Consider the following 20,752-nt stretch of genomic DNA (forward strand, 5'->3'; position numbering starts at 1 on the left):
ATTATTATTATTATTTATTAATTAATAGTATTAAAATATTATATTTTAGTAATATTGTTCTAACTGTGTAAATGTTATTTATTTTATTTTTGTTACAAAACGACAAATTATAAATATTATAAGTGAGTTTCATCATGAGAAAGAGTCAGTCACATTAAATAAAGGAGTCTTCAAATTTTAGCGATAGCTAAATGATGCAGATCAAAATTTAAGGATATAATTAGAAGTGGTTTTTGTGATTTTACTTATTGCTGAAACTAATTATAAAACCATCTACTTACTATTAAAAGTGACATTTTTTACCATTCATATGAACATACTAATTTGTTGAGTATAGTCGGTATGTAATCCCAACTTGCAATCATATAATAATGGTTTAGAGATGCAAAACACAAATCTTACAATGCTAATTTAGACACAAATTGTGTTTCGAGTCTCTAAATTACTATTGCAAGATTATTGCAAGGTGAAATTGTTGCATATAATTAAACACTTAGAATCCATTTGAAAAGTGACTTTTTTAGTAATTTTTTTGATTAAATATGAGATGAAAAAAATTAATAAGTTTATGAATAATTTTTTTGATTTTTTACAAAAAAAAAATTATATGAAATAGAGTGAGTATGAAGTAATTTTTCACTTTTTTTTTTATATATGAATTGAAAATTTTTTAACTTTGACTTTTTTAACACATTAAAAAACATTTAATTTTGTACTATAAAATGGACCCTAAAGAACAGTGGGAGAATAGAGGAAGCCAAGGTGATAAATCCAACAATGATAAGAGAGCTTGCAACTAATAATTCTGTAGGTTCACGAAACCCTCACATGGCAAAACAATCTCTTTTCTGGATCCTATAAGATTAGACTACTGTACAATTTCACTGTTTTAGACAATGACCTGTTTGGATACTGTGGTGAGGTCCTGGGAATCACAAGCAACATGACATTATTCTTCAAGTGTTCCTGACAAATGATGTAGTTGGGAAAAGTCGTGTTTGGCCCTGATGCTCTTTGCTTCTAAATTCCCGCTTGATGTAAAATATTTCTTTTTTGTACGTAAGCAATAGCATAAAGTATTTCAGACACTAATCAGTGTTTGGTTTTAATTTTTTGAAAATTGAGTTTTTTTTTAATATTTTTTTTTTGTTTTTAATAAATATTTTTAAAATTTTAAATATTTTTTTACTTTTTTAGATGCTCTTACTTAGATGTATCTAAATAGTAAAATATTGGATAAATTAGAAATACACTCCCTGAAATTTGCTTAAAATATAGATTAGCTCATGTGGTTTGAAAAATTACAAATACCCCCTTATTAGAATTTTTTATTTAACAGAATTAATTGAAAAAATAAAATTCCTAATTACTCTCCTATATAATAATAAAATTACCTAAATTATTAATTGAAACATATTTTTAACATCATTAAAAACTGTTAATTGACTTAATGATTTATTAATAAAATGGGTAATTTGTTATGAAATTAAAAACCTCAGAGAATGGAATGTAATTTTCAAAATCACAAGGGGCGATTCGTATTTTAATAAAACTTTAGGGGGTGTATTTGTAATTTACCCTAAAATATTTATGAAAAAATATTTTAAAAAATTAATAAATACACAAAAAATATATAAAATATATTGAATTTTTATATTTTTAGCATTTAGTGAATTTTTTAAATATTTTTTTTACAAATATTATATTTTTTAAATGAATTTATGTTAGGTGTGTCTAACAACTTTAAAATTGCTTAAAATATTAAAAAAATTTAGTGAAAATAAAAAAAAATGAAAAACGAAAATGTAAAATTTTCTGAAAAATGAATTTTAAAAACGAAAACCAAACAAAGTGAATAATTTTCTATGATGAGTTGAGTGGTAAGTGAAGTTGTTATAAACGTCTTAAGCTTTGAAACAATTGACATTGAGATAAGCTCTTATTTGATTGTATAACTTTTGATTTTGTCCTATATTATTTATGTACTTTGCTTTTGTTGTTTATATATGAAAACTTATTTTTTTATACTTGATTAGGTTTTATAAGACTCATGTTGGTTTAGAGTTGGCCCAAATTAGGCTCTAACTCTGTAACCCTTATCTTATTGCATAAGGTGCCTGTTTTTCTTCGATTTGTTCTTAATTTTTTAATTTAAAAGATGTTAAATGGGTGTTTTTAATGTATCCCTATTACAGAGGGGTTTTATCTTTTGGGAAAAGACACTTTTGTATCTATACAAGTTTTTTTGGTGAAAATCTTTCTAATTTGCTAGTTGTAGTTCTTTATCAAAGAAAATTTTTTTTGGTATCAAGGGGACAAATTTGCTTCTAATCCGTCAACAAACTTTACCGAATGCAGGGTAAATTATGCACCAAGAAAAGTATCTTTAGGTGTAACTCATAGCCTCACAGATAAATATACTGTTCAACACTTGATCTCTTTGATCTTATCTTAGAGTTTGTGTCATGTAATTACTTGATATACGTGTGATGAGAGATTGTATATGTTTGAGAATTAGTCGAAGCAAAACCTCACATACTCCTCCTTAGGCCCCTCTTCTCCCCACCAAAAATAAATAAATAAATAAAACAAAACAAAAACAAAAACAATAAAAAAAAACAACAGTGTTATAGTACTTTTATCAATCCTTGACTTGAAGAACAAAGACTTGGAAATTGGAAAGAAAGTAATGCTTAAAGTTTCAAGGACGCTCAAAACCATTTTTCTTTTGTTCACACTCGGGCCTTACATGTATATATATATATTTATTTATTTATTGAGAAAGGTTGGATCATGTGTGTCAATTTGATTATGAGAAAATGATTAAAAAGTTATAGCTCACCCAAAAATTGAAACTAAAAGGTATGTTTTGCTAGAATATAGATTAATTAGATCACACCATAAGTTAAACTAACCACCCACCTCACTGCCAATTTCAATTATAAATTAGGCATGGGTGGCTTGTGCTTTTGCCATGGACCAATGAGCTCAGTTTGTTTTCTATATAAACTAATTCTAGGTCTCAAAATTGAAAAGAAAAAAAAAATGAATATAAGCTTTAAAATTATCCTAAGATATTAGGGAAATGCTACTTAGACTAATGTTATAGGGTAAATTATATAAATAGTCTATATAATTTACATGATGTGTTAATTTAATCTCTGTCATTTCAATTTGCTCGATTTTGGCCTTTAATTTAACGAATTGTGTATTTTTAATCCAATAAATAACGGTTGTTAAGTTTGGTGGACAGAAAATCAAACTATATGTTAATTTGGTCCTTGTAGTTTACACAATGTGTCAATTTGGTCCATGAAAATCGAAGAAATTAAAACAACAAGGACCAAATTGACACATTGTGTAGACTTTCCGTCCACCAAACTTAACAACCGTTATTTATTGGACTAAAATGACATAGTTTGTTAAATTAAGGGATAAAATTGAGTAAATTGAAACAACATGAACCAAATTGACACATCATGTAAACTACATGAACCATTTGCATAATTTACCCAATGTTATAATAACTATATACTTTTAGCATCTTTTTTTATTATCTAATGTATCAGTATTGTAGAAGGTAAGTTATCCATTCATAAATTCTAAATTTCCAGTATATATCTTCTTCAAGTTTATCTAATTTGATCGTTAGAGGACCTTTGAGAAGGACATCCACTAGTGAACTTCAAGGGGTTTGTTTTGTAGGCTTTGCCAAGGAAGACCAGCCCATTACCAGGAAGCCCTACTTCATCATCATCTCTCCGGAATTGTAGACCATCCATTTTTTGATATCATCACATAACATTTTTGTAAATTTATAATCATGAAAAAGGCTAACGAAAGCAATGGCTTGCCCATTTTCCTATAACTTCACACTGACAACAGAGTGACAATAAACAGTTTATAAACAAGACAATGATACTTACTACATCCACTTATTGATTATTAAAGTTCATACATCATCTTCTACTTGTGAGAAGCCCATAAGCATTTAATTAACTTAATCTTATTAAAAACCCTCTTCACAAAATACCATACAAGACTATATATTCCATAAAACCAAGTCCCTTACAAATGTGGTGAAGAAACCCCATCTAATATGCACATACGGTTTTACACATAACACACCTCCCTCATGGGTCACTACCTAAAACAATGCACATATATAATATCACATGCTACGAGGCAGGTCTTGGTGAAGCGATAAAGTTGCTTTGCAACCAAGATGTCATGCGTTCAAATCACAAAAATAATTTCTTCGCAAGCGGAAAGAAAGTTACGTACATCTGATCGTGCCCAGAATCTACAGTAATAGGAGTCTCGTGCACTGAACTGCCATTATATATAATATCACATGCTACACACTACCATCTCCTCCTCCCTCAGGGCTATCTCCTGAAGGGTTATTATTCCATGGAGAGTTATAAGGATAAGAAAAACCACCATAACTCTGATCAAATGCACCCCCTCCTTGATCCATCCTTCTACCATACTCAAAATCAAAGGCAGGCATCGTGGTAGGCTGTTCATTGCTGGTGAACCGCATCAAATCAGCATTAGTGGCATCCAATTCTTTCTGAAGTCGAAGAACTTGTCGTTGGAGGACTGAGATTGCTCCAACACAACCATACACCGGATCTTTCATCCGTGCCTCAGCTTCATATGCGAGAGAGTTGACTGCATCTTCTCTTTGATGGGGCGCAATTTCATTGAGGAGTTTGCTAACATTGCTTGCTCCAAATATTTTGTGGACATTGGAAAATTTGTGTGGCTCCTCGGGCGGAAAATATGGGGCGAAGATGCAACCTGGCAAGCATTTTCTCCTTAGGAATTTGCAGGCTGCACAGGGAGAATTGGAGTAGCTGGAAGAAGCCATCTTCACTGCAATTCATTACCCATGTAAATTCATACAATTTCTGGCATTTTTCTTAGGTTGTGTTTGGATATTTTCTTCTTTTATAAATTCATTCACAAACTCAATATCCAAACGCTGCCTTGAAGTGTTGGAGTTTTTGTGGTGGAATTAAAACAAGACAAGTCACATTTATATATCTTGAAAAACTGCTCATTTGTGAGGAATGGGTTACTGCCAGAAGATCTCCTTTCATAATGAGCAGAACAGAATGCAAATGACCAAGTGAATGCATACAGAAAGTCTAATTGAATAAGTCCTTAGAGTATAAAAATTATATAAAATTGGGATAAGACTAGATACATAGAACAAGTTAAGATGGATTGGCTATGTTTAAAACTAATCTAGAGAGTGAAGACATCAAAAACAAAAGGAATGACTAAGAACTTGAACTGAAATATCATAGCGAAAAACACATTACGAAACATAAAGACTAGCCTTCAAAATTTAAAATAATAATAATAATTAAAAAAGAGAGTAATAAATTCATTCATAAGTCAGTAATGCTACACTAAATAGACTGAAAGGAACAAAGCCCTTCACAAGCCGACTACTATGACTCACATTTTGTTAGCAAGTACCATGTGGTTCTTCTAGTAGTAGTAGTTGTTTAGAAGAGTAATACTACTAGATTCCATCTTCCTTTTTTTTATCTTCTTTTAAATTTGTTTTGTCTCTTTCCAAAGCAAATTCTCATGTTAAACATTTGGCGACTACAATTGAAAGTTAAAAACACATAAAATGCACAAAGTTACAAAATCTAGAATTCCTTTCAACTCACATCTGCCAAAAACCCAAAAAATTGGTACAAAAATACTACAAACACTATCAAAGATACAAAAGTCTTTTCCTCATATTGGTTTCCATACTGCAACTCAAACCCTACAATTTAAAATTTAGGAAAAAACGAAAACAATAAGAAGAAAGTATCACAGCTGAAAGATAGAAATAGTACTAATCTCCTGTGTAAGGATTTTCACTATATTCATTTCTCTCTCTCTCTCTCTCTCTCTCTCTCTCTCTCACACACACACACACACACACACAGCATTTAAGTTGCAGTAGCTAAGACACCTACCAAGCATCCTAAAAGATCACTCATTTTCCTGCTATAGTAGATATCATGACCTCAATATAGTTGCAACGATCTTTATTTATTGTTATCTATATGAAGGAACATGTTGACTACTTACCAAAGCCTGATTCAAAGTCTGCAAGTGCAACCTAAAATAATGCAACTTTCATTATTTTAACCTACAAACAGACATAACAAAATTAGCAAAATACAAAAACAAATTTCACTTACTCTTTCTTTATAAGCTAGAATTTTTTTTTTTTTTTTTTTTTGATGAAGGTTAAAAAAAAAATAATTAAAAAAAGTACCTTGTCTCCCTAGAGTAACTTCTTTCAATCACTATCGTTTGATTGTCCGCCAACGGAGAAAAACATTGCAGCCATTGAAAGATGAGAATCTTTTGAACTCTTTATTGTTGGGTTGAGTTGAGAAAAGAAACCCTAGATGAAGAAGACAGAAAAATAAGGTGCAGAAACAGTGTCAAAAAGGTAAGGAAGATGAGGGAAAAGGGAGGCAAAGAGCATTTAGGTGAATGGAGAGGGAATGGAAAGCAAAAGGACACAAACTACAATAAATAGGGCAATTTTTTTTTTATTTATTATTATTTATTTTTTTTTGAAAAAAGTTGACTATGACACTGACTTTATAATACTTGTAACTTATTCTTAAGAAAATGACCAAGACCTACCATCTACATTCTAGTTTGATCATTCAAATTTTTTACCCAAAAAAAAAATTTTTTTTGGTGGAGATAGTTTGACAGTATTTGATAACAGTGATTGGATTGATATACAATAATACAATGAAGATGTACAAGTATATATATTTGCACATTTGTGGTAGTCAACACATTGATAAATCAATCAAAATATCTAGATAATTTCTATTTTTTTTTTTTTTTAAATATATAGTGTTGTTGAAAATAACCTTGCTATGGCATAGTATTGTCTACGAGAATCAATAATTGAAGCACTTGTAATTCGGTTTAAACATAGCATTTCAGATAGAATTCAGGTCCTTTTAAAGGGATTCAATAGAAATATTGCCACCTATTTCAGACACATGATCTTGAGATTATACAATTTTGCCAATTGCAATTCTTATTCTTTTTTATTTATTTTTTTCCCTTCCGAATGGCTTTGTGAAGATTTCTTTATTGCAATGTCATGAAAAATATTATTGTTGAATTATAAATTGAAATGCGCTTTCAAAACATGCTCCAAGTAATGTTGATGTCATCATGGCCACCTTTGATCATTATCATATAACTTTCTTGGGATAGTGTAGTTTGAGAGCTGCATCAAGCTATGAAATATGAGTAGTTTGAAAATATTATCGTATTTGTATCGAGTATTTATTGGGTATTGATATTCGTATTGATAGGGCTACATGCATACTGGGTACTCAAAATACGTATCGAGTATTTATTATACATTCTTTAGCAGTTGCGTACTTCGTGAATATTTTATGGATACATCGGGAGTATATCAAGTTATGGAACATTAGTAGGGATTCGTTTAATTTATTAGAGAATTCTTATTTACTTGAAAATATTGCAAATCATTTATTTGATATTCCAGAGATGAAAGATATATTATTCAATGCTAAAATTGATGGAAGTGAAAACTAAAATTTCAAAATTTTAAATTTTGCTAAACTGTTTTTGGAATAAAACTTTATTTTGTAATTTCTCCTATTTAGTGACATTAAAATAGTTTATAGACTTTACTTTGATATTAGTATTGTTGAATTATGATTTCTCTTTCGGTTTTGTAAGTTCTCATTTTAGTTTTCATATTGAACTTTGATTTGTAAATTAAATATCAAACTATAAATTATAAAAAATAAAAAATAAAAAAAAATTATTGACGTATCCCAGCCGTATACTTATCCTATTTTTTTAGGGTTTTTCGTATCGATGTACCCGTATTATACTCGTACCCACACTTGTGCTTCATAGGCATCAAGGCTTACCAAATAAATTTCCCCCTTTTTGGCTTGTTCTCATATACAATTTTATTATTTACATTCAATAATACTACATACTCAAAATTTTTACTCAACATTTTATTGAGAAACATCAATGTATAGTCTAAATTCATTTTGTGCATGGACTTCGCAAAACACTAATTGAATTTCCACCACTTTCAAATTTTAGACAACTTTCTTTGGTGGCATTAACCAAATATATTTATATATATATATATATATATTCTCAACAATTCGTAGAGTCAACCAAAATTTCTTATCACATACACAAGAACACCATATAAACTATAACTAGTCCATGATCCCTTTTTTTATGGGACATGAGAGATGAATGATGAGATCATGCCCAACTCAACTCATATGATTATTTCTTACATGACACATGTATATCACTATTGTATGCATACATACACAATCAGCCTGTGAATTTTATCATCTCTGTTAGCATCTATTATTGAGTTGCACTATGGAAGCCTTTTACTGTGTGGTTCCATTATTGGACTTGGCCTTCAATAACTACATACACAGTATATAGATGTCTCTGTTGTGAGAATCATTGTCAATGCTGTTAAAGAACAATTCTAAGCTGAGAAATTGAAGGACAGAGAGATAATAAATAAATAGTTGTGGGGGGTCTCTATCTCTATCATTTTTAACCCCACTTCACTGCTCTTTAATTTTTTCTCTTGTTCCTCGCCGACATGTCTGACAACTTGGATAGTAATAAGTAGCTGTCAGACCTGGAATTTCTAAAATCACATTGGTAGAGCTCAAAGATGAATCTATCCTTGCACCAAAATTTTGATCACACCTGCCGCCCCCGCCAAAAAAAAAAAAAAGAAAAATTATATTTAAAACAGATCTATCATATATATTATTAAAAGTAATATTTTTTTCATATTTAGGTGGCATATTATGAGGGTTTATTTTTTTTAAGAGTGCCGTATCAGTATGTATTTTCTTAATTACATAAAGAGTTTTATACAAACCAAAACCTAATTTAAATTAAATTAACTTTACATATTTTATATAGACTCTATTTGATAAATATTTCTTTTACATATATTTTTATAGTAAATTGAGATAATTTACAAACCCAATACCAATTTTGTATTTCACGTTTTTCTTCTTAATTTTTTCAAAGGTATTAAGACTTTTTCAATGCTAAATTGCCTTCTTCTTTTTTTCCGTACATTATTCTATATATAATATCAATTCTATATTATGGATTTATCGTTTAAATTTTATAGTAATTCTATATATGAAATTATATTTTATTTCTTACTTTATTTTAATAATCACAACTCACAGGAGAAAAAATCTGCACAACAATGATACTCTCAAGAAACCTCTAAGTTTGGATTTACTGCTTGAGTTACTTTTTTAATTGTTAAACGGTAAATTCTTTTATATTTTGGCATTATATTATAGATAATTAATCACCTCACACACTGAGATATATCTATTGTTTTGATGTTTTTTTTTAAAAAAATGTTTGGTTTTCATGTTGTTATGTGATTCTTTTTTGGTTAGTCGTTGTTGAATTTATATTATATAGTTAATATTTTAATTTAATTAATAGTATTTATTTTACAATCTTATAATTTAATATATATATATATATATATATCATATAAAATCATTATATAATAATCCAATTATAACATATTTATATTTAATTTTTTTAATAATTTTATATAATTTCTATTTCTACATATTTTTATTTTCCAAATGAATATAAAAGAAAATTAAATAGTTAGAATTACTTTTAATTTTATCTTACTAATACTTCTTCTAATTTAACTATTATTTTTAATATCAAAATGAGCATTTATTTTATTATTTTATAATTTAATATATATCATATAAAATTATTATATGATAATTACACTTGTATAATTTGATAGAACTAAAATTATCAAATACACAAATAATTTAACTAAAATTAATATATATAAATATTCAAGAAACAGTTTTATAGAACGATAGCGCCAATATTATCAAAATAAATAATTAAAATCATACTTTAATTTTAATTTTAAATTAAAATTAAAAATATTCTTTTATAACACACATCGTACCATCAAAGATATATATTTTTTAAATTAACACTTGCATTGCATGCGTCAATTGCTAGTGTATAACTATAACATGCCGTGGAAGAGCCACGTGGGGACTAGGGGGTAGCGTGCCCCCATTGGATTTTTTAATTTTTTTTTAATATATGTATATAAATAAAATTTTAAACAAAAATAATATTTAGAATAAAATATAAATGGCATTTTTAAATTTATAAAAATAATAGTGATTGTTTTATTGAAAATGAAGTGACTACAACAAATTATATTTTTACCTATGCAAATTTTGTAAAAAAATCTCAATATAAAGGTAATATCCATCATTATTAATATGTAAATATAATTAATCTCACTATATATATGTAAAAATTACTAGAGTGTTAGTTATATTTGCATGTGGAGTTCAACCTACATATGCTACTTTACTATTGGTTTGTGATATCATATATCAATAATGACATGATATCACTATTATATGAAATTTTTACTCAAATTTTGTAAAAATTTGATTTATCTTACTATTATATAATTTATTTTACGACTTAAATATATGACTTTTTTACATTGTCCATGATACACTAGTTGTATGCAATACTTTCCTTTCGATTTTACTTGAAGTTAATTGCAAAATTTTATGTGAAATACTTTTGTAACAATTTATTTAATTTTTGGGTGAATTACACTAATAGTCCCTATAGTTTGGGGCTTGTGTCATTTTGGTCCCTGACTTTTCAATTATGACACATTTGACCCTGAATTTTGAATCCTGTTTCAAATAAGGACAATTGAAAATATTATTAGATTTTTCAAGGATAAAATTGTCAATTTGATAAAATATAAATTAATTTGACAAAAATGAATGTCAAACAAATATTTTTGAATTTTTAAAAATTATTTCTACCCACTAAAAATAAAATTATGAAAAATTAATAAATCTTTTAAACATTTTTTTTTTTTACCAAATGAATTTTTATTATGTGTTTGGATGATGATCATGTAAAATTAATATTAAAAAATTAATCATGTAATTTTTATTAATTTTTATCAATTTTACATAATTTTATCATTGGTGGATAAAAATAGTTTTTAAAATATTTAAAATATTTTTTTGACATTTTTTTTGGTCAAATTAGTTTATATTTTATTAAATTGATGATTTTGCCCTTGAAATTAAACAATGATATCTTTAATTGTCTTTATTTGGAACAAAATTCAAAATTCAGGGTCAAATGTGTGACAATTAAAAAGTCAAGGGACAAAGTGACCCAAACCCCAAACTATAGGGACTATTTGTGTAATTTGCCCTTAATTTTTTGTATTTAGTATTAATTCAAAAATTATTATTATCTTCTTATTGTTGGTTATGAAAAAAAAAATATTAAGCTGTAATTAATAAATGTCTCTCCTGATTTAATTTTCTGACTCCGCCACTGATTACATGGGTGGTGCTATACAAATAATATATATATATACAAAATTTTGAATTAGAATGATATGTTCGGTTTTATCACATTGAGAATGAAAGCCCGTTAACGTGATTTTCAATATTACCATTGCTACATCAATTTGGTATAAAATTTTGTATGGTATTTTATTGGAGCGACATTGGTAGAATATAGTGGTGCCTCCATGGAGCTTGAGATCTTGAATTTGTGGAGCTAAATGGAATAAAAATAGGAAAGTTGGGTACATACACAAAGTTAAATATAACAACTTAGTGTATGAATGTAATAATGAAGAACATATCCTCTTTTACTTCTTTTATGATGTTACGAAAGTTCTTATATTTTGCTACCAAAAAAATAAATAAATAAATAAAAGAAAAGTAAATATGTGGGCAAAACTTTGGGAAATTTAAATTATCCTATATAGTGTAAATTTAAATCTAATGTTACGGAAGTATATATTTTAAATTCTAAACATATTTTTTGAGTAGGTTGAATTATTAGTTCTTGTATGAGCCTGAAATCAATTAGGCCGAATTTGTGTGAGCATTTAAAGATCTCCTCCATTAAACTACATTAGTTATAAACTAGTAAATGATAAAGATGAGTGTATAAAAAATTCATGCGTTAGTGTTCATGATTGGAGATACAATGTGTTATAGTATACTCCCACATTTAAATTTTTAAATATTTTTTTTAGTATATAGTCTTATGTTGTATTAAATTAAGATGTCGGCAGTCCAAAAAGGCATACAAAACTAATGTAATGAGGTGGGGATAGCTTTTTAATACTTAATTGCATGCTTGTGGGGATTCTTTGCACCCTTTATTATAATGCATGGGCAAGATTGTGATGGGGTCTTATTTGAAGAGTAGGAGAATAACATAAAAGAAGAACAATTTAAGCCAAATGAAGTGTGTGGTCCTAATGATTAGAGAGGCATCATTGGTTGATTATACATATGAATGTATATCAATATATAAAGTTTTTTTTTTTTTTTTGTGTGTGTGTGTTTTGGGAGGGGGGAGGGAGTGGGGGGGTCACGACCCAACCCCCACCCAAAGGAATTAGAGAAATGACCAGTTAGTAATCTGATATTACCAAAGGCTTACTTAACGGTAATACAATAATAAGGGTTGGCGAAAGTCCATAAATAATAAAATATAACGTCCAATGAACTATGCAGACTTCAATGGAACAAGACAAATTTTGATATACATATCTATGTACACATAAGTCCAAGATCAAGCTTATGTACAACATAGAATATAATCTAGGGATTAAATCCCAATAACAAATTGAAGCGGTCATAATAACATTCAGAACAAATCTTAATAACATTTCAAAACACTTAATTATAAAGACAAAAGGGTGAATTCTAAACCATCCATGAAGTCTTGAAGCTTGACCTGGTTGGAACCTCGCAGTGAGGCACAGAAGTTAGCTTGATAAAAAGAAGAGTTCAGGTCAACGCCACTAAGTCTGGTCTTGCACTTGATCACCTACGTACATATATAAAACGGTAAGTTAGAGCCTAGTGAATAACAACAATGTAAAGAGGTCACTATAAGAATTAACACTTTTGCCGACCAAAAAATTGGTCGCTAAAAGCCCATTTTTGGTTGGCAAAAGTTATCCGCGACTAATTTTTTTGGTCGCTACTTTGGTCGCCAATTGAGGGTCGGCAAAAGTAATTCGCGACCAAAATTTTGGTTGGTCGGGAAAAGTCGAATTTGCCGACTAAATTTTTGGTCGCGAAATATGTCATTACCGCGACTAATTCATTTAGTCGCTAAAACACTTTGGTCGCGAAAAGTGATATTTTCCCGACCAAAAAGTTTGGTCGCCAATTATCACATTCAACGACCAAAAAGTTTGGTCGCCAATTGTGACATTCCGCGACCAAAAATTTTAGTCGCCAATCGTGACATTCTGCGACCAAAAAAATTTTCGTCGCCAATCGTGACATTCCGGGACCAAAAAGTTTGGTCGCCAATTGTGACATTTCACGACCAAAAAAAGTTTTGGTCGCCATTTGTTACTTTTCGCGACCAAAACTTTTGGTCGGCAATAGATGTATTTTTTGCGACCAAAACTCTTGGTCGGCAATTGTCATTTTTTGCGAAAAAAATTATTTATTTGTCGCGACTAATAAATTGGTCGCCAAAGCAGGAAAACAATACACCTGTAATTCCTAATAATTCATTCAATCCATAATAAACTTATAATTTTAAAGCAGGAAGTACTTTCACTAAGTTCACTAAGTACTTTCACTAAGTTCACTAAGTACTTCCATAATAAACTTATAATTTTAATTCATTCAATCTAGAACTGGATGGAAACCTCACTAAGTACTTTCACTTTAGCAGGAAGTAAATACCCCAGCTAGCTAAAGTTCCTTGCTTATAAGCTAGGCCCAAAGTATGCAAGATTACCAAAGAATAAATATAGCCAAAAAAACACAAGTACATGCAATCATTAAATGACAAAAAAAAAATACTAGATTAAAGAGGTGAACCTTTTCAATAAGATCCAGGACATCTTGATTGTCAACAAATTATATAGCTCCAGTTGATCTCCTCTTTTGTGTACTCTTCTTGCTCCATCTTGAACACATGCTGAATGATACAACAATGCTTTGACTGTAAGTCAAGGATGTGAATTACAAGATGTTATTAAATATGATGAGCATTATACCTGGTTGAAATGTTGCTACAGCTTCTCATTTGTGAAATTAATACAAAAATCAGTATCAACTAAAATTGAAACATCCCTGCTAACTGTATATCATTCGAGTTAGGATCTTGTCCAATTGAAACATTAATTGTATCAACTAACCTGTATATCACAAAAATCAGTCAGCTTTAGCATCACACGCTTAGTTAAAACAAAATCCAGAGACATAATCATGAAAGTGAAAACAATGATGCAAACTCCCATATCTTACCAGTCACACAAACGGTAATATATTGTCTTAGCTAAACCATCCCTGCTAACTGTTGCTTGAATAGGATCAAGACTTCTCTTGATAACTTCTTCTGGGGTGATCATTTCACGCTTTAGCAGTGCATCTTCCAATGCACCAAGATCACACCTGAAATAAGGATTAAATTAACTTATATAGATATCAACCATAAAAACAAAAATATCAAGGCTAGTCTCACATGAGAAGGTCTGTTGCCGTTTGAAGATGGAATTTGGATTTGTCATCTTTTAAAACAGAAGAATCAATTTCTTTCCCCTTAGTAAATTCAACATTACCAAGATGAAGAATTGCAGCCACAACTCTGAAAATTGCATCCTGACAGAAACAAAGAAGTTTTTTCAATTTTACTCTATTAAAAAAAATGTGGAAATATGGCAAACACATTTTCGGATACAAAGGCTATACTTGATCTTTCTGACTGATTCCAACAATATCCATAGCTCTCCTAGTGGCAAGATAATCATGAGCATCACTTATACCAACGAGGAGTCATATGCCCCACTTCAACTTTTGATAATATAAAAAAAACAACGCCCACTTAGTACACATTAATGTGTGTTTGGGAGGGTAAAGATTGAGTCCACACCTAACCTTTGGCATAATACACAAAGTGGTGGTCCCAAGACTTCAACCCATAACCTCAAGGTTATTAGGCCAAGTCTTAACCATTCAACCAATGGTCACCCCATTTTTTCATTAATATAATTTTAAAATAAAATTATTATCTTTTTAAGACCGTGCATGCATCCTATAATGGGATTTGTAAAGGGAAACAAAAATGGAAGCCAAAGAAATCCACGACCAAAGTACAATAGTATATCTTGCAGCACAGGAAACAAATACAATGGGATATGGAATTCAACTTCAAGTAATACCTGAGTTCAGAAGCATCAGACTGAAGAGAGGCCTGAATAGCAACTTCCTCGTATGCTGAAGCAGGGTGACTTACTGGCTGGTTTTGTGGAGGTGTGAATAATGGTACACTGTTTTCCTCTCTGGGAGGAAATTCTACTCCAGCAGCCTGAGAATTACAACATAATAGCCAACTGATTGAATTTAATCAATTGCACAGAAGAACTAAAACCATAAATTTCAAACATGAAATAGCATCCTGGAAGGATCAAGGTTTTGACCAATAAAAAGTCAGTGATTGTAAAAATCTTGATGATTAAAATACCACACATGTCTTGACCAATAAAAAGTCAGTGATTGTAAAAATCTTGATGATTAAAATACCACGCATTGACATCCTGCGTAAGTAATAGAGGGTTGACACATTGACATCCTGCAGTTCTCTTGTGACAAAATCCTTCCATTTCTACCTTTAGCTTAATGCCATTGATGGATCAAAGTGAGATCCGAGTTTCCACCAAATTTGGCCAATTATGAATTCAAATTTGACATGCAGTTAGCACAAAATTTAAACTGATTTCACAGAATCCAAGTAATACTTTTAGAGGACAATTTTGTAACATCATCAAATAACATAAGGTATTTAAAAGGTTTTAGACTCAAAATCACAAACCCATAATCACCTTCAGTTCATTAAATGCTGCATAATACTGTGGATGCCTTTCCCGAGGTCCTCCCAATGCTTCTTGCCATGTATCTATCAAAATTAATATCTTCTCCCTCACATTTAAATCAGGCTTCAACTTTTGATATTTACACTAATACCCCTATACATAAAGATTATATCTTGTTTATCCCCCATAAAATTGCAATAGTGCCCCTCCTTAAATCATGTAAAATTCCTTTGTGTGTTTTTTCATTTTAAAAGTGTCCTATTTTATTCTTTTGGCCATTCTTGCACACTCTTAACTGGGAGGTCAACGGCAAGAATTGAATCAATTGATCATTTCTTTCTCATTATGGGATTTGTTTAGTTGGTTGTTTCTTCCCATTGTGAAGCTCTTTGTTCAGTTGATAGGAGGACTTGTTAATTGTGTTGGTTATTTCTCCTTATTGTTGGGTTAATACAATTGGGTTGTTGATTGTGGATTTATAAGCCATGTTGGTGTAATTCTCATGATAATTGTAATATTGTATCTCACAGATATACCAAAAAGAAGAAGAAAAATTTGTATAAGTTTAATAACATCTCGTTGTTGCTTTTTATGGGGAAAACAATTTCAAAGTTGTGATTAATATGTGCCCCTCTATGTTGAACTTCTGGATCTGCCACTGTCCATGATAGACATCAATACACAGACCATGTAGCAGAGTTTGAACCTCAAAAAATAAGTCCCAAGACATTTACATGATCCTTGACAGGACAAGCACCGCTGACCATTTAAACATTAACAAGCATAAAACTAGAGTTAGATCATCAATCTGTCATAATTTCAGAATACGATAGAATATTATGACTGAGCCATCCATAGCTGCATGAATTCATTGATTTCTCTCACCAGGGTGAACATTAATTAACTAATATCATAAACTAAAGGTGAAGACAGTCTTACATAAATTTCATTGGTCTGATATCTCAGTGCCAAATTCTGCAAAACTCCAGGCTCATGCAAATATGATAGCTTAGTCATGTCATCGACTCCACCAGCAGGAGCTTCCATAACCTTTGGATAAATTTTCGATAAACTAGCAACAACCTGACCATAGAAACCAGGGGAAATTTCAAGTAGATGAATGAAGCCAAATAACTAAATCAACAGACATAATATTCAATTTACAAATGTTGAAGTCAAGTTGCACAGGTATTCATTATTTCACATGGAATTGTCAAAAACTAAGGAATACATGCAAAAGTACTTTTTTTTCCATTCATTAACCAGGATAGGCATATGAAATAGTATGATATAATGAATTTTTTGAAAAGAACCAATCAATTTTCAGGCTGAAAACCAGACAACTCTCAATTATTAAAGAAAATACAGAGAACACAAACAGTTCACTTTTGAGGAAATGCAACTTCAGTGGTAGATACAGATCTTACTTTTGAAGATCCAAAAATATATGAAATTGTACCACACAAAATAAACAACATACATTGTAATTACCAAGTAATTCATAGAAAATAGATTTAAACCACACGATGTAATTAGACTAGGGAGTACTGAAATATACAACACACAGAAATAAACCCAAGAAACATCTGATTTTTGGAAATCGTCTTACTTTGACTTAAACTAAGTTAACCTTTTAGAGAAGAAAAAGTTACATTCATGCAGTCATTATCCATAGTGGCTGTCCAGTGATTTTAAATGCTCAAGGCACACCAAGGCGCCAGATTCAGGCGTAGGCGCAAGGTGAGGCGCACCTTTTTGGTAAGAAATAGATAAACTAATAATTCAAACTTGAACAAAAGTAAAATGAAAGAACACAGGTAAATTGTAGAAGAATTCTCAAAGCCATAAAAGCCACATATCATTCCAAATGCAAAATAGTCAACATTCAACAAAACTAATAATTACTAAGCTTTACTCTAATAGTCATTCTGTATCAAATTTTATTGTCCTTAGATAATTTACTGCTTGTACCAGAATAACCTAAACATTAATAATTACAACATTATTTTAGCTAACAGTTTTTAAAGTTAGAACTTTAATTTTGAAGTTAGTAATATTAATTTCACTATTTGACTTATAAAAATATGTCTATTATATGAAAAGTATAGTGATGCGACATGCAAAACTAATACTTGATGGGGAGGATTATTTCATCGTTGGCGACATCTACTGACCATAAGAACAATTCAGCCCACCATAAAACAAACTACAGCTTGATGGTAGTTAAATTTTCAAAATTCACTGCACCTTATAATTATAAATAAGTTTCATTAGTTATGAAATTAGCCATAGAGAATGAGGAAAAAAGACTAGACATAGATAGGAACACAGTGAAAATCTTAGCTCATAGTATAACAATCAACTAAATGGTAAAAACATAACCCTTATTTCGTGTATTTCCCTTGAACCCATACCTAAATGTGGTCCATTAGGTAAGCCAAAGGCATTCCTGCCTTCCTAAGATCCCACAAAACTCAGCCTATAGTTCTGACAGATTAGAAATGACAATCTACAGAACAAGCAGTCTCATTAAATAAACAATCACTGTAACTCTTATCAATTCTCGAGTCTTTTTAAGCCAACATACTAAATTTAAAGTTACTCTTAATTAAGCAGATAATTCCAAGAAATTATTCAGTGACTTGAATTCCTTGAACGTTTAACTGTGAATAAAAATAAATAATACTCACAAATTCAGCAACAAAGTGTTGAACAAACTTGATTAGTTAGAGATATTATGAAAGGAAACATATTTCATTATGCCACTTAGATTGTTTCGTGCAGTGCAGTGCCACTTAGATTATTTCATTATGCCATTTCATTATGCCACTTAGATTTTTGAACCTTTTTTTTTTCTTTCCCATTTTGTCAATCTTTATTTTGAACAACTACAGCAAGCAACAAAGTTTGGTTCCTCCTCAAAAGATTGTTTTTGCCATTAAGGATGTTAATCATTAAAGAGAATGAGAGGGGAAAGAAACTATTAGAATCAAAGTAAATTTCAGGGCTTGAATAAATGAAGTAATCCTGTGTTTAGCATTGTCATAACTTTGCATCAGTTCTGAATACATCCCAGTAGCAGCATCTGCAGGTTTAAAAATAAATAATTAGTCAAATAAATGTGAAACGAACAATGCACAGAGATCGTAGAGTGATACAAAGTGCAATCAAAGGCAAAACCTTAAACATTGTTAAGAGTGAAATATATCTTACGAGCACATTGGGACGCAATCTTTCATACTCCCATCTTCAGGTCTTGTCTAACCACCAAAACCTGCCATCACAATTTCCCAACTTGGAATTTGGAAATTAGAATTAAAATAAAATAAAAAATAAAAAAAATATAAACTAGTAAATGCATGAATCATCTTCAAAGTCAAATGAAACCAGTTATATCTATATCTATACCTACATCTTTCACCTTTATGTGCTCACATGACTATATAAGAAATTGAATAGAATCGTATATATCTTACAACACTGCAATCAAAAGTTAACAAATTGAATCAAATTAAATCAAAAAATAATTGCAACAGATTCAGATTTAATTACTAACAGATTCAGATCAAACAAAATTACAGATTCAGATTTAATTTATACAGATTCAGATTCCAAAATCACTAACAGATTCAGATCAGAAGAGACCTTGAAGCTAACAACATATTCTGGGTAAATATGAGTATTCTTATTCATATTCCATACTATACACTGTCTTGGAGTATGAATATCATCGACTACACTATCAAAGTCCTCACCATTGACACATAACACACAATCAGAAATGAACAAATAAACTAAGAGTCACAGATCTAAAAAAAAAAAAATCACCATTGACACAGAAATGAACAAAAAATCACCATTGACAAACAATCTTAGTCACACAGAGTGACACAGATCTCAATAACACAAAAAAATCAGAGATTGGAGAGGAAAGAGAGACAAACAGCGACATAGAGATCCGTACCTGGGAGGTCGATCGGTGCGATGAGAGTATGAGGTCGATCGGTCAATCTTGCGATGAGTGAGAGTCGATCTCTTGCGAGGTTGATCGGCCGAGATGAGTGATGAGATGAGAGTGAGAGAGTGAGTATGAGAGACTGATCAGATGAGAGTGAGAGACTGAAAAACGAGAGAGAGTGTGAGATGAGAGCTGCGTAATGTGTTTTTGAGTTTAGGGTTTTTTTCCTTTCTTTGTTTTGTTTGGGTATAGATGAAGTGAAGTGAACGGTCCAGATCTTCTGAGAAAAAAAAAAAATTATGCAGGTGGGTTGGTCGGGTGCGGTTCAAACCCGCAATCTGTCCGTAACCCGAAAATTAGAAATATTTCAAACCGCACCCTACCCTATTATATTTGTGAAACCGCCCATACGCGTACGGGTAGGGTCGGGTAGGGTGGGTTGTGCGGGTCGAATGACCCTATGCCCAGCTCTAATTCCCACCTCCACGTTTCAAATTTCCTTTCCAAACTTTTGGCGACCAAATATCATATTAGTCGCAGAAAAGGTACCTTCGCCGACAAATTTTTTTAGTCGCCAATTCTCAATTAATGGCGACTAAAATATTAGTCGCTAAATGTACTAATTTGGCGACCAATTTTTTTTGGTTGTTGAAAATAAGTTTTTGGCGACCAAATTTTTGGTCGCCCAAAAATATGTGACCTTCCGCGACCAAATTTATAGTTGGTCGGCAAAAGCATACCACTTTCTGCGACCAACTCATTTTTTGGTCGCCAAAATATAA

At 30.6% G+C, this 20,752-nt stretch overlaps 2 protein-coding genes and 1 long non-coding RNA gene across 5 annotated transcripts; all 3 read right to left on the bottom strand.

The window, feature by feature from the left end:
• Positions 1-3,990: 3,990 nt before the first annotated feature.
• Positions 3,991-6,533, bottom strand: LOC114316238 (LOB domain-containing protein 25). 2 transcript variants are annotated; one of them, XM_028262899.2, is made up of 3 exons: positions 6,296-6,533; positions 6,106-6,166; positions 3,991-4,881 (listed from the first exon to the last, which is right to left on the bottom strand). In XM_028262899.2, the coding sequence occupies exon 3, from the start codon at positions 4,874-4,876 to the stop codon at positions 4,358-4,360; it is 519 nt and encodes a 172-aa protein (XP_028118700.1). In that variant the 5' UTR covers positions 4,877-4,881; positions 6,106-6,166; positions 6,296-6,533; the 3' UTR covers positions 3,991-4,357. The 2 variants fall into 2 exon arrangements, with proteins under 2 accessions (XP_028118700.1, XP_028118701.1); XM_028262900.2 differs by lacking the exon at positions 6,106-6,166 and having other exon boundaries at positions 6,296-6,431.
• Positions 6,534-13,832: 7,299 nt separating this feature from the next.
• LOC145789159 (myosin-9-like) lies at positions 13,833-14,986 on the bottom strand. Of its 2 annotated transcripts, XM_082923046.1 has the most exons (5): positions 14,892-14,966; positions 14,665-14,801; positions 14,448-14,594; positions 14,198-14,338; positions 13,833-14,118 (listed from the first exon to the last, which is right to left on the bottom strand). In XM_082923046.1, the coding sequence occupies exons 1-4, from the start codon at positions 14,922-14,924 to the stop codon at positions 14,257-14,259; spliced, it is 399 nt and encodes a 132-aa protein (XP_082779172.1). In that variant the 5' UTR covers positions 14,925-14,966; the 3' UTR covers positions 13,833-14,118; positions 14,198-14,256. The 2 variants fall into 2 exon arrangements, with proteins under 2 accessions (XP_082779172.1, XP_082779171.1); XM_082923045.1 differs by having other exon boundaries at positions 14,665-14,986.
• A 3,915-nt stretch (positions 14,987-18,901) lies between these two features.
• Positions 18,902-20,209, bottom strand: LOC114316237 (uncharacterized). The gene is made up of 3 exons (XR_003648134.2): positions 19,977-20,209; positions 19,226-19,286; positions 18,902-19,097 (listed from the first exon to the last, which is right to left on the bottom strand). It is a non-coding gene; the product is annotated as an uncharacterized LOC114316237 (long non-coding RNA).
• Between the last annotated feature and the right edge of the window lie 543 nt (positions 20,210-20,752).

This window comes from Camellia sinensis, chromosome 4, assembly GCF_055761805.1.
Source record: "Camellia sinensis isolate YWXY chromosome 4, ASM5576180v1, whole genome shotgun sequence".
Classification (NCBI taxonomy): domain Eukaryota; kingdom Viridiplantae; phylum Streptophyta; class Magnoliopsida; order Ericales; family Theaceae; genus Camellia; species Camellia sinensis.